The sequence below is a fragment of the Pygoscelis adeliae genome, unplaced genomic scaffold (assembly GCF_000699105.1).
Source record: "Pygoscelis adeliae isolate BGI_AS28 unplaced genomic scaffold, ASM69910v1 Scaffold306, whole genome shotgun sequence".
NCBI classification, from domain to species: domain Eukaryota; kingdom Metazoa; phylum Chordata; class Aves; order Sphenisciformes; family Spheniscidae; genus Pygoscelis; species Pygoscelis adeliae.
In genome coordinates, this window is record NW_008825072.1 from 2,013,708 (window position 1) to 2,026,282 (window position 12,575).

The 12,575-nt window shown below is 55.7% G+C and overlaps 1 protein-coding gene across 1 annotated transcript in view; it reads left to right on the forward strand.

Moving 5' to 3' along the window:
- Positions 1-12,342, forward strand: part of POMGNT1 (protein O-linked mannose N-acetylglucosaminyltransferase 1 (beta 1,2-)) — a 16,938-nt gene extending 4,596 nt beyond the window's left edge. The window contains exons 3-21 of the mRNA XM_009326580.1: positions 489-604; positions 915-980; positions 1,420-1,533; positions 2,210-2,327; positions 2,629-2,727; positions 3,236-3,363; positions 3,965-4,035; positions 4,331-4,406; positions 5,869-5,952; positions 6,109-6,150; positions 6,362-6,420; positions 6,979-7,051; positions 7,354-7,482; positions 7,812-7,937; positions 8,093-8,157; positions 8,544-8,588; positions 8,767-8,902; positions 9,412-9,521; positions 9,816-12,342. Coding sequence (XP_009324855.1) covers positions 489-604; positions 915-980; positions 1,420-1,533; positions 2,210-2,327; positions 2,629-2,727; positions 3,236-3,363; positions 3,965-4,035; positions 4,331-4,406; positions 5,869-5,952; positions 6,109-6,150; positions 6,362-6,420; positions 6,979-7,051; positions 7,354-7,482; positions 7,812-7,937; positions 8,093-8,157; positions 8,544-8,588; positions 8,767-8,902; positions 9,412-9,521; positions 9,816-9,918 — 1,760 coding nt within the window. The 3' untranslated portion in view covers positions 9,919-12,342. The remainder of the gene's footprint in view (positions 1-488; positions 605-914; positions 981-1,419; positions 1,534-2,209; positions 2,328-2,628; positions 2,728-3,235; positions 3,364-3,964; positions 4,036-4,330; positions 4,407-5,868; positions 5,953-6,108; positions 6,151-6,361; positions 6,421-6,978; positions 7,052-7,353; positions 7,483-7,811; positions 7,938-8,092; positions 8,158-8,543; positions 8,589-8,766; positions 8,903-9,411; positions 9,522-9,815) is intronic.
- The last annotated feature ends 233 nt before the right edge of the window (positions 12,343-12,575 follow it).

Here is a 12,575-nt window from a genome sequence, read left to right on the forward strand (position 1 = left end):
CTGGGGTTGTTTAGCCTGGAGAAAAGGAGGCTGAGGGGAGACCTCATCGCTCTCTACAACTACCTGAAAGGAGGTTGTAGCGAGGTGGGGGTCGGTCTCTTCTCCCAAGTAACAAGCGATAGGACCAAGAGGAAACGGCCTCAAGCTGCACCAGGGGAGGTTTAGATTGGACGTGAGGAAAAATTTCTTCCCCGAGAGGGTTGTCAAGCATTGGAACAGACTGCCCAGGGAAGTGGTTGAGTCACCATCCCTGGAGGTGCTTAAAAGAGGTGTAGATGTGGTGCTTAGGGACATGGTTTAGTGGTGAACTTGGCAGTGCTAGGTTAATGGTTGGACTTGATGATCTTAAAGGTCTTTTCCAACCTAAACGGTTCTATGAGTCTATGATACGTGATGGGCATGATCTTTTGGCTTGGCTGGGCTAGCACTGAGCAGGGACAAGCCAGAGGTGTCTTGGCTGGTTGAGACTGGGCATTTCTTCCCTGTAGATGATGAAATGCTGAATGTGGAGGTCCCTAGGCACCCTGTCAGCAACAAGAAGGTCTTGGATGTCGAGGTGTACTCCAGCCGGTCGAAGGTCTACGTGGCTGTGGATGGGACGACGGTAAGTGATGGGTGCTGGCTGTCCCTGTGAGCAGAGGATGGATGGAGCTGAATGGGTGAAGCCTCAAGCAGCGGATGGTGAGAGCACTTCGGTGGCTGGCAAGAAGGTCAGGAGTGCATCCCCCTTCTGCCTACAGGACTGTGGAGCTGTGGTCCCACGTTGTCTTCTACTCTGGCATCCATCACTGTCATGAGCAAAGCCAAAATGTCGCAGGAGAGAGATTTGCCGCTTGTTTGGGGGCTCTGCTCTGCTGAATGGGCAGGGAATAAGAGATCTTGGCGTATGGTTCTCATCAGTTCTCCCCTTGCAGGTCCTAGAAGATGAGGCTCGGGAGCAGGGAAGAGGGATCCATGTCATCGTCTTAAATCAGGCAACGGTAAAGCATCTCTGCGTGTTTGCATTTGTCTTTCTTACTGGGCAGTGTTTGTCCTTGTTCTTTAACTGTTGGGTGCATGAGGCGAAGGGCAGCCAGGAGAGAAGACCCCGAATGCTTGTTTGCCTGTAGTTTCCAGAGCATGACATGGTCATCCAGAGGGTCCCTGCAGTGTTTCTCTTGTGTTTGCCTAGCTGTCCTTGGGGAGCAGGCAGGAGAGGAGTTGTGAGGTCGGGTAATGCTGTTCCATGGACCTCGGTGCACTTCATGTCATGTGTGAAGGCCCAAGGGCTGAATTTGCCTGGGGACTAACTCCCTGGCATACCAGAAAAGTAACTCATCGTGTTGTTCACGGACTGAGGCCTCCAGGACAGATTTCCATAATTCTGCGTGTCCTGGCCGTATAGCATTTAAGATGCATCTGACATTTGAATACCAACAGGGTCATGTGATGGCCAAGAGGGTCTTTGACACCTATTCTCCCCATGAAGATGAAGCCATGGTACTTTTCCTCAACATGGTTGCCCGGGGCCGGATCCTGATCTTCACCATTAAGGTATGTGACCTTAGCGTCAAAAGAAGAAGTCACCTTGAGTCAGGACGCCCTAAGGCTCATCTGGGCAGTTGCCTCCTAAATGTCATCAGGCATTCTCAGGGCAAAACGTCACAACCCCACTGGGCTATGCCTCCCTGGCTGAATCACCTCCCTTGTCCTCTCGCTCCCCCTTGTTACTACAGATACTGCTGTGTGCCCAGCAAGGTCAGGAGAGCAAAAAGCAGATGTGTCAGAGCCTGCAGCAATAAACAAGAGGTTAGGTGGAGAATGGACATGAGGAAATATCAGGATGTGGTGGGACCCTTCTGGGTCCCAGTTCCAGGCTTTGGGAGGGGCACTGTGGACTGTGTTGGTTCTGGGCTGCTGTGCGAGCAGCACTGTCCTTCAGGGTTTTGGATTTAGCTGTGTGAAGTGTTGCTGAACACACGGCCCTGCTTGAGAACAATTTGGTCTCGAGGAAACAGGAGTCTGTGACTCCTCTGACCTCCCTGTGTGTCGTGGTGAAGCCACCAGCAGATTTAGTGGCACAGACACTCTAGGAACCTGCTCTTGAAGGTGTCTGGCTCAGCTGGTTCAAAGGTAGGGGTGGGCCCTGTACCACTTTGGTATTGACAGGAGACTTTCTTTGTCTACATCGGGAGCCAGATCTCAGCTGCAGGGTTGTGTTTTGTTCCAGGATGAAGGCTCCTTTCACCTCAAGGACACAGCCAAGAATGTCCTGAAAAGCCTGGGGAGCCAAGTTGCACCATTCCTGAGCTGGAGAGACATGTGGACATTTGTGGGGAAGAAGGGAGGTGAGTCTAGCACAGGCAAGGAGAGGGTTCATGGCTCCTTTTTTTGGGAGAAGCCAGGTGAAGACAAACCCAGCCCATCCCCAACATGCTGTATGAGCAGGGAACAAGTCAAGAGAGCAGGTAACTCCGTTCCTGGGGGTGAGGGAGGGGATGGAGGCAGAGCATGTCCTTTCAGCAGCTTGCCAGAGGCCAATGGGGAAAAGATGCCAAGCTGCCACCCTTAGCTACAGCCCCTGGTCATGCCTTGACACAGCAGGGATGGGCCCTTCCAGACAGTCCTGACCCTGTGTCCCTGCTCCAGGGGAAGTATATGGGGAGAAGCACGCCAAGTCGCCTGCCCTCTCGACATGGGGTGACCCTGTACTGCTGAAGACAGAAGTTCATCTGACATCTGTGGAAGGTAGGAAGTAAGATCCGTTCTGCGGTGCCAGGTATCTCTGAGACATGTCTGCCTGCTGCTCTTGGTGTTTTTGAGTCAAAAGCCATGGGTCTGTTAGCAACATCCCAGGATGGATTTAAGGCTGTTTGAGATGGGGATAGTAACTTTTAAATAGGGGCCAGCTTCCCTTCTTCCTGCTTCCATGGCAATTCCAGGCATGGTTGTTGAGAAAGGTGAGGACAGGGAAGTGGGGACATGGTCTGGCCATTTGTCACCTCTCCAAACCAGGCCTGGTCCAGTCTCTTCTGACTGATGGCCCATTGCTGCTCAGAGAGGCCGTATGGTGGGGACGGCTTCTGAATGGCTGCTGTGGTTGTATCTGGCATCCAGAAGTGTTGCTTGTTCATAGTAAAAAGGACTGGCTTGGTGATGGCTGAGCCCAGGGAGAGCCGTCCCTGTGGCAGTGCAGCCTGGAGCACACAAGGTGAGGCCATGGGGATGAGCGGTCTATTCTGCTTGGTGCCTCCAGATGCTGAGTGCCGTTGGCCCGACACAGAGCTGAATCACCGCCGGAAAAGGTTCTGCAGCAAAGTAGAAGGTTACGGCAGTGTCTGCAGCTGCAAAGATCCCACACCCATTGAGTTCAACCCTGATCCCGTGAGTGCAGGGGCGGAGTATTCAGGGAAGGCTCCAGGAGGGAGGGCTGGGCTGGACCAGGTGTGTTTGCAGTTTAGATGCAGAGCCCTGTCCTTAAGCTCCAGCCAAGTGGTGAAAACTGCCCCTGGGCAAGCTCTTAACCCCAGCAAAGGTAAGGTGAATACGTGTGGTCAGGTCATGCTAGGAAAGGGGAGTTCCCTTGCCCTATGTCTGCCCTGGGCTGCCAGGTTACCATGGCTCTAGGGACATTGGTATAAGCAGCAGAGCCTGTACATTTGGAGATGGAGCAGCTATCATGGCCTTTGGGCTGTCCCTGGCACAGTGCTGAAGGGTTTGGACAAAGGTCTCCAGGTGGATGCAAGTTGGGATTTGGGAGCTGGGTCTGAGGTGGGGTGAAAGGGGAAAGCTGGCAGGGTCTCCAGCAGTGCTGAGTGGCGTCCTAGTTGGTCGGTGTGGTCCTGAGCCAAGGGGTAGGACTAGGCAGCTCCGCTGTTTAACAGCGGGGCCCGTCCCTACCCCTTGGATCCTGCTCTCAGTGGCATAGAATCGTTTAGGTTGGCATGGCCTCCCCCAGCCCCACTCACACATTTTTCTCTTCCAGCTCAAGGACAATAAAGTCTTTGATGTGCCTGTAGCTGTTATTGCAGGGAACCGCCCCAACTACCTGTACAGGTAAGCACTTCCAGGGGACAGGGCTTCTGTGCTCTGTGCCACAAGACCAGACGTGGGCCAAGCCCTCCCCTTCGTCCTGCTGTTAGGATCCAGCCTCCTCCTGGGGTTGCAGGTGGACAGACCCGCTTGGACAGATTCCAGGGTCCTTGGCCATGGGAAAGGGAAGAGCCCAAGGGCAGTAGATCCTGTTCCCTCGCCATGCACCCTTTCCCCCACCCCAAGGGATCCATACCCCTCTGCTGAGTGGCCTGGACCCACTGGGGCTGTGCACTCAGGCCCCTCGATCTCTCCTCAGGATGCTGCGCTCCTTGCTGTCGGCTCAGGGTGTCAATCCGCAGATGATCACAGTCTTCATCGATGGGTACTATGAGGTGAGAGCACTCCCAGAGGTCCCTGTAGCCAGGTCCTCGGTCCCCCAGACAAGAGTATGTGGTGCTGGCCATCCTTGGTGGGTGGCAGGCTACGAGCCCCTTCACCCTTCCTCCTGCTGTGGGTCACACTGCTCCTCACCTGCTCCTATGCAAAGTCAGTCAGCTTAGCCAAGCCACGGGTGTGGATAAAGCTGCCTTGGCCTTTCCCAAAGCCCAGATTTTACATCCCTATGTCAGAAAGAGGCTGGTGTGCAGGTATGAGGTGGTCATGCTGGGCTCTTCCCATCCCCCTTTCTTGTTTGAGTATCGCCAGCCTGGGTGTAACACTGTCTGTCCAGCTCCCTTGCATGAAGTGGAACGAACCAGTCCAGCTATGCCTGGCAGCTCCACTCTCAGTAAGAGGTGAAGAGACCCAAAACGATCTGTTTTCACAAGGCTCATGAAAGCTGTGGCCAAGTAAGAGGAGAGCTGGCCCTTTAGAGGGCAAAGACCTTCCCGTCAGCAAAACCTTATGAAGCCCTAAAGGATCCCACTGCAAGCCCTGGCTCTCTGGCAGTGGGATGCGCTTTGGGACAGGCCTTTGGCATCCTAGTAGGTCTCAGGAGCTTTCTAGCCCTCATCTCTGCAGGAGCCCATGAGGTATTGTCTGGCTGCCTTGTGATGGAGGTGGGGAAGGGAATAGGCTCATTCCCTTGCAGGCCTCCCCCATCACTGCCAGATTGTGGGGCTGGGGGAGCTGGTGTATTTATGCAGGCTCTTACTGCAGCACATCAGAGTGGTTAAAGATAGCAGCATCTATTGCCATGGCAACTGGAGCAGCATCCCTCAGCTACGAGGGGGCAGCCTGGATGCTCATGCTGCTGTGGTGGATACCAGGGAAAGGGGGAACAGTTGGTGCAATGGGAGCTCCTTCTCTCTTTTGTGGCTAGGAGGTGGGATGGCCAGTAAGGGGATGGAGAAGGCCTTGGTGGGGCCTTCTTGGGGCAGAGGTACGTCAGCCCAAAGATGGATTACTTCTGACCCCAGTGCAGACATGCTTGGTCAGGGAGGTCTCTTTCTTGGCAACTGTGAGAGAAAATGAAGTTGATTGTGGTCTTGACATTAAGCAGCTTGTAGGTGTTCCTGGCTATACCTGTTTTCTTTCTGCACTGTCCATGGGGGACTAGGGATTTGGGCTTCTGAGATATTCTTGGATACAACTTCGGGTCTGCAAACTAGCAGGGCTAAGAGAAACTTATGGTGATACTTAAAGGCTGAAGGGCCAAGAGGGTTTGGCGAGTTCCTTGCTGCAGCATCTACAGCACAGCATCATTTTGAGCCTTGCTTGCCCCCAAGAGGACAGCCGCATGCAGGGGATCCCATAGTCATATTCTTCTTGTCCCAGGGAGCTGACACTGTCAGAGAGTGGGGAGAATGTATCCAGACCCACACATTTGATGAGCTTTGTACCTTTTCATTGCAGGAGCCAATGGATGTCGTGGAGCTGTTTGGCCTCTCAGGAATCCAGCACACTCCCATCAGCATTAAAAATGCCAGAGTTTCCCAGGTGAGAGACCTTTCCCAAATCCTGGGAGAGTTATTTCCCGGGTCCTGGGATAGCATTTGAGGGAGGCAGGCTTAGCCCCGCGTCTGTGCCAGGCTACCCCTCCCTGTGGTCCAGAGGTTGATGCTAACACAGGTAATGATCTGTCTTTCCTTGTAGCACTACAAAGCCAGCCTGACTGCAACCTTCAACCTGTTCCCAGTGAGTGAGACCTCTGCCTGCGCCCTGTCTAGCTGCTCACCCGTGGGAGCAAGACAGCACAGGGTTTTCCTGGGAGAGTGGCATCTGTGACCCCCATCTCATGGGAGCTGGAATTGGTCGGGCAGGGCAGGGAACAGCACAGGCAGGGGACGCCTGCTCTGTGTCTCCACTCTGTCCTGGTCCTATCGTGACAGCTCTCCTTGTCCTACAGGATGCTAAATTTGCTGTGGTTCTGGAGGAAGACCTTGACATTTCTGTTGACTTCTTCAGGTAAAGCTGTGGGTGCCTGAGCTCCTGTTTGGGTGGGGCATTTCCGAGAAGCTCTCTGGCTGCTCAGGAGAGGCCAGATCCCTGCCATGCTGTAGCTCACCTATCCAAGGCTGAACAGTCCCCAGGCAGCAGCCATAACTGAGCTCTGCAGAGGGTCTTGAGTCCACTGTACTGGCTCTCAGTGCAGGGTGACTTTGAGGTCTGGGATCTCTTTCTGGTTTGCTTTTTGGGGTCACTGATCTGTTCTGTACACACATGGTTAGAACTGCCCCATGGCAAGAGGACGGGGACAGCATCTACCAGGGCTCCAATTCTTTCATAAGGAGGAGGGACTCTGATGGAGCAGGAGACAATATTGTCCTTTCCCCATGGTGAGATGCAGCTTAGCTTATTTGGGTGCTCCTCCCCCGATCTGACGCCAACATCAGCCATCTCAGCCCAAGAGATGGGTTAGACAGTCCCAGCAGTTGAGGGTGGCTTGTCCCTTTGTGGAGAATTTGCCTTGGTCTGCCTGGGCAAAGGACGTTTGACCAGGGCCCGGACAACTCTTTTCCTCAGCTTTCTGAGCCAGTCAATACACCTTTTGGAGGAGGACGAGAGCCTGTACTGCGTCTCAGCTTGGAATGACCAGGTGGGTCAGGGAGGACGGTGGAGTAGGGACACCTCTGCCCTGTGTTGTCCCCATGTCAGGCTGGGGTCCAAGTTCTGTCTGTAAAGCGGGATGTCCCCCCACCATCATCCTGGGTGGGTCTGTCTCCCCAGCCCTGAACTGTTCAGAAGTGCCTCTGCGAACCACCATCCTGTCCCTGCTGTGTGCTTCCCAGTGGCTGTCCCCTGCTCCCCATGCTGGGAGTCGCCATGGAGCAAAATGCCTCCTATTTTGGCAGGGTAGGGGTGCATTCAGGATGCTGAATGCTCCCGTTAACTTCGCAGGGCTATGAGCACACAGCTGAGGACCCCTCGCTCCTGTACCGCGTGGAGACCATGCCAGGCCTGGGCTGGGTGCTCCGGAAGAGCCTGTACAAGGACGAGCTGGAGCCAAAGTGGCCAACCCCTGAGAAGGTGAGTACCCTAGAGGGACCCTGTCTTCTGCACCCCCATCTCTGCCCATCAGCAGTCCCTGATCATCACCCAGTCCCTGTGGGTACAGCCTTGGAGGGGCCCTGGCTCTCCCTGAGCTTCCACTGGGAAGGATGCCCAAGCAGAATGCATTTGGGACAGACGGTAACTTGAGGACCACATAACCAGCCACAGAGCTGGCTGGAAGAGCCCAGGCAGGCTGGGGCCAAAGGGGCTAGAGCTGGTGTAGGCAGCCAGAAAGGTCCCTGGATGGCCACGCTACCAAATCATGTCCCTAAACTTGAGTGTGAGTGGCAGTTTCCCCTCCCTAGCTCTGGGACTGGGACATGTGGATGCGGATGCCTGAGCAGCGGAAGGGCCGGGAGTGCATCATCCCTGACGTCTCGCGCTCCTACCACTTCGGCATCGTGGGGCTCAACATGAACGGCTACTTTCACGTGAGTGACCTCCCTCAGCCCCCAAGCCCCGTTCTGGTGCTGAGCTCTGACTCAGCCACCTCTCCAGGTAGCAGGGATGCTTGAGGTGACCTCCAAGTACTGCTGACTCCTGACTGAACCATGTTTTCCTTCCCTCCTCTCTCTCTTCCCCCCAGGAAGCCTATTTCAAGAAGCACAAGTTCAACACAGTTCCGAATGTCCAGCTTAAAAATGTGGAGAGGTGAGCGCTGGTCAGAATGAGATCTGGATGAAACAGTTGCTTGACCTGACCCTTGTCCCCTTGTGCTGGGGACGTCTCCCTTCCTTCTGGAACAACAGCCATAACCTCCAGCCCCAGCGCACTGGCCTCCGCTGGGGAATCCTTGCGGTGGTTTTTGTGAGGTTGGGTTCAGCTACCCTGTGCTCTTGGTGGACATGTTGAAAGATCACATTTTTGCTGCCACGTCCTCCAGGATATGTGGCAGTCCCTGCTCCCCATTCATTGGCTCCAACCTACCTTTTTGTATTATGCTGGGCAGTCTTAAGTTTGGATCATCTTGGGATGATCCCTGCTTATCAAACTGTCTGGCTCTGCCCTGATCTCTGTGCTCTCTCCTCCTCCAACAGCTTGAGGAAGGATGCCTATGAGGCTGAAATCCATCGGCTCCTGGGGTAAGTGCCTGCAGGGAGGTTGGGAGACCACAGGGCATGCTGGGTGAACCAACCAGGACAGAAGAAAGGGTGGAGGTGGCCCTGGCAGACCCAGCCACCGCTTGCCTGTCTGAAGTACCCTGCAGTGGGAACAAGAAGGCAGTGAGGTCCCCTCTCACTCCCTGTTCTGTTTCCACAGTGAGGCTGAGGTCTTGGACCACAGCAAGAATGCCTGTGAGGATTCCTTTGTGCCTGACACTGAGGGCAGGGTCTACGTCATGTTCATCAGGATGGAGCAGGAAGCAGATTTCACCACCTGGACTCAGCTTGCCAAGGTGAAGCCCCTGACATGGCCTGTCCTCACCCCTGCACTGATCTCTGCATCGCTAGGAAACATCTGGCTGTTGTTCTTGGGTTTGTCCGTGGCCTTGGGGGCAGCTCAGCATATGGATTCTTGGTGCCCTTGGGTGGCATTTAAGTTTTTGATGTTTACAGAAGGCACTGGGTCATCCAGGGCAGATGCTTGGCTCAGTGGAGATAAGTCTTATGATCTCCCTGTGTGGGACCCCAGGGTCTGAGCTTGTCTGGATGATTCCATCACTTGCATGGAGGTGATGGTCAAACCCCCTGTCCTGAGGCAGGGGTGGGAATGGGTTCCCCCTCTTCTCTCACTGATGGTGGCTGGAGGGGTGCTGCCCTGTGCTGCCCCAGTCACGGTGCTGTCCCCTCTCTGCTGTGTCTTGGTGAGGGGCAGGGATGGTGGCTTTTCCCTTGCTGGGGGACGCCCAGCTCTGGTGTCTTTCCCCAGGCTCTGATGCCTATTCCTTCCTCCCCACCATCCTAGTGCCTCCACATCTGGGACCTGGACGTCCGCGGGAACCACAAGGGGCTGTGGCGGCTCTTCCGCAAGAAAAACCACTTCCTCGTGGTGGGGGTCCCTGCCTCCCCCTACTCGTGAGTATCGGGGGCACAGCAACCTGGGTAATCCCCACCCCACCCCAATCCTCATGGCACTGTCCCCTGCCCAGGGCACTGCATCATTGGCTTCTGTCCCAGCCCAATCGTGGGGCATACCACCCCCCTTCTGAATCATTGTGGTGGGAGGGGGGACAGGATACATGCCCAGGGCTGGAGGATGTCCCAGTGGGGAGGAGATCATGCCAGGGAGGCAGGCAGGGCTGCTGGGAGTTGGGGTCCTGAGGGGGACCACCACCCCTGCCTGCTCCCATCCAGCCTCCTCACCTGCAGGTCCAAGAAGCCCTCATCGGTGACACCGATCTACATAGAGCCCCCCGCCAAGGAGGAGGGGGCGGTGGCAGTGCCAGCGGTTGCTGCAGCAGAGCAGACATGAGACTGGCAGCTGGGAAACAAGGGGGACTGGGAGAAGATGGAGACCTCCACAGTGCAGAGGCAGAGTTGGCAGCAGCTCTCAGAGGCTGGTGACCAGACACGGACTCCCATTTCAAGCTGCAAAATGAGACCTCGGGCTCCCTCCAGCCCCCTATTGTGGTCTCTCTCTCCCTTGCACAGGACAGGGTCCTTCCCTGTAGATATGCCACCCCATGTCCCAGGAACTCTTTTTTTTTTTTTTAACACAGACTCTTTACTAACGCTGCTCCCGTTGCCCCCTGGCTGGGCAAGGCTGGAGGAAGGAGATGCTCAGCTGGGGGCTAGAAGGGGGCCTTGAGAAACACCTTTGCTTCCCATTTTGGCCCCTGAGTCCTGAGAAGGCAGCATGCTCATGTGCAAGTCCTGCAGTCTACCAGCTGGATGTTATTTATTAGCTCTGGCCTGGCTGGCTCCATGCCCAGTGGTGAACGTGGTGGTGAAGAGGGGATCTTCCAGTATCTCTTCTATCTCCTGCACAATGGATGCACCTTGAAGACTCTATGCTGGGTTGGACATCTCCCCGCACACTGGCTTTGCTTCTTGGGCTGCAGCGACTGGTGCAGTCCAGCTCATAGGCAAAAGGGAATACTGAAGAGGAGCTGAACTTGCTGTGGACACATAGGAGACACCACATACCCAGCATGAGGGCAGTCAGGTCTTTCCTTTCTCTGCAGTTCTGGGAGCTGGAGATGACTGTAGATGGAAGTGGACCGGGCTGTGTGCTGTGACTCAGACCATCCTCGCCCACCTTCTCTGTGGGGAGCAGCCCTGCCCCTCAAGTTGTGGGAGAGGGGGTGAAAGTGCCTTGCAGTGTGAGATGGGAGCAGCCAGTAAGCATCCCTCCAGCTGCAGGGGCAGGATGGACTGGGGTCCTCTGGAGCGAGAGATGCTGTGCTCTGGCGTGGTCCTTGCCTGTGGTACTGTACCCTGTCTCTCCCACCTCCCTGGCCAGGTACCCCAAGCTCTTGCTGAAGGCACAGGGAGTTTGTTCTCCTGAATCTCCACCTTTACCATGGTACATTACTAGCAGGGAAGCTGAGCTGAGCCAGGATGGGCAGCCTGGCTCTCCTGCTGTGGTACACCCCTCATGCAGAGTGAGAGGGTTGCTATCCCCCCTCCCATGCCTTAGGAAGGACCCCAGGGCCCCCTCCCACCACCAGCCACTCGGTACTAATGTTGCCCCCTGACTGGGGCCAGTCCTGATCCCCTTGCTCAGTGTACCTCCCTGTGTCATCCATGCAGTGAGAGAGCTGTTCTCTGCCCCGGTCCCCCAGCCTTGAGCAGGGATGCTATGCTCTGGCTTGCCTTTGGGAGGAGGATTTGCTGCTCAGCCCTTTCCCTGTGGTCACAGGGGCTCTTCCCCTTCATTTTCTCACTGTGAACTGAGTGTCAGGGTCTACACTACACTAACTTATTTATTTATTGCTTATGGGAAGGGGAGGATAGCAGGAAAGCAGCGTGGAGAGCTAGCAGCCCCCAGCCTGCGTGGGAGCAGTTGTGGGAGGTTTGTGTCTTGTCCCCCTGGCTCCATGTTCCCCTCCTTCTTCCCTTGCCCGGTGTAGGAATGAATAGTTGTGAACCTGGGAAATCTGCTCCTCTTTGGCCAAGATGAGCCCTGTGTGGACACAGCGCAGCTCTAGCGTGACCGTAGAGACTCTGACCCTCCCTGTCCCTTGCATGCCTGTCCCAGCAGCAGGGATGGAACGGATGCAGGAGGGGAACAAGAGGGTGCAGTACTGGGCTTGGGTTCAACCCTGCCCTCCTCTGCTACACCCAGTGCTGCCCTTCACTGGGACTCTGCTCTGGCAGCCAGTGGGCAGGTGCCCTCTCTGTGCTGGTCCTCGGGGTAAAGCAAGTCCTTTCAGCGTGATGAGAAAGGGACTTGGCTTCTCCCCAGGGAAAGCAGCTCCCTCCCCATACCCTGATTTAGAAAAACTTCCACAAGTCTCCACTGTGATGCCCTTTCCTTGGCATCTCTGTTCCCAAGGCCCCATTTCCCTTCTTCCTGAAACTAAATGTACCCCCTTTCCCTTCTTCTCTGGCAGGGCTCAGGCTTGGCTTCTTCCTAGTTCCTGCTGGGGCTGGGGAAGGTGGTCCTACGGCTAGGGAATGGCTAAATCTGAGTTCCCCTCTGTGCTGCCTGCCCTGCAGCAACCAGGGGGCTGTGGCTCCCTGTTCTCAGCGGCAGCAGAACTTGACTGGTGGGCTTCAAGCTCCCCCCTCTCCACTTGCCACGATGGGCCCGCTGGGTGCTGTTCTCCATCCCTCCTCCTTCCTCCAGCAAGGCTCCGGTGTGGTGGCTGTGGTAGGGCTGGGTGCATGGGCATCCCTAGGGCTTGCTGCTTTCTGAATCGGATTATTTTTTTCAAGAGTAAACGTTGCAAAGCTGTTGAGCCTCATGTGTTTCATGGCTGGCCTCATGCATGGCCCAGGGCTGGGGACCCCAGCTCTGGCCACCTGCCTGGAAAGGACAGAACCCTGTCCTCTGTGGTGTCTCTGCCCTGTGCACTGCAGGGTTAGCCATGGGCTAACAGTGGCCCTGGGCCCCTGCCCTGTGGCTCCTGGGCCAGCAGAGGTCCTCCATGCAGTGCTGGAGCAGCTGGTGCAGGTTTGCGAGCT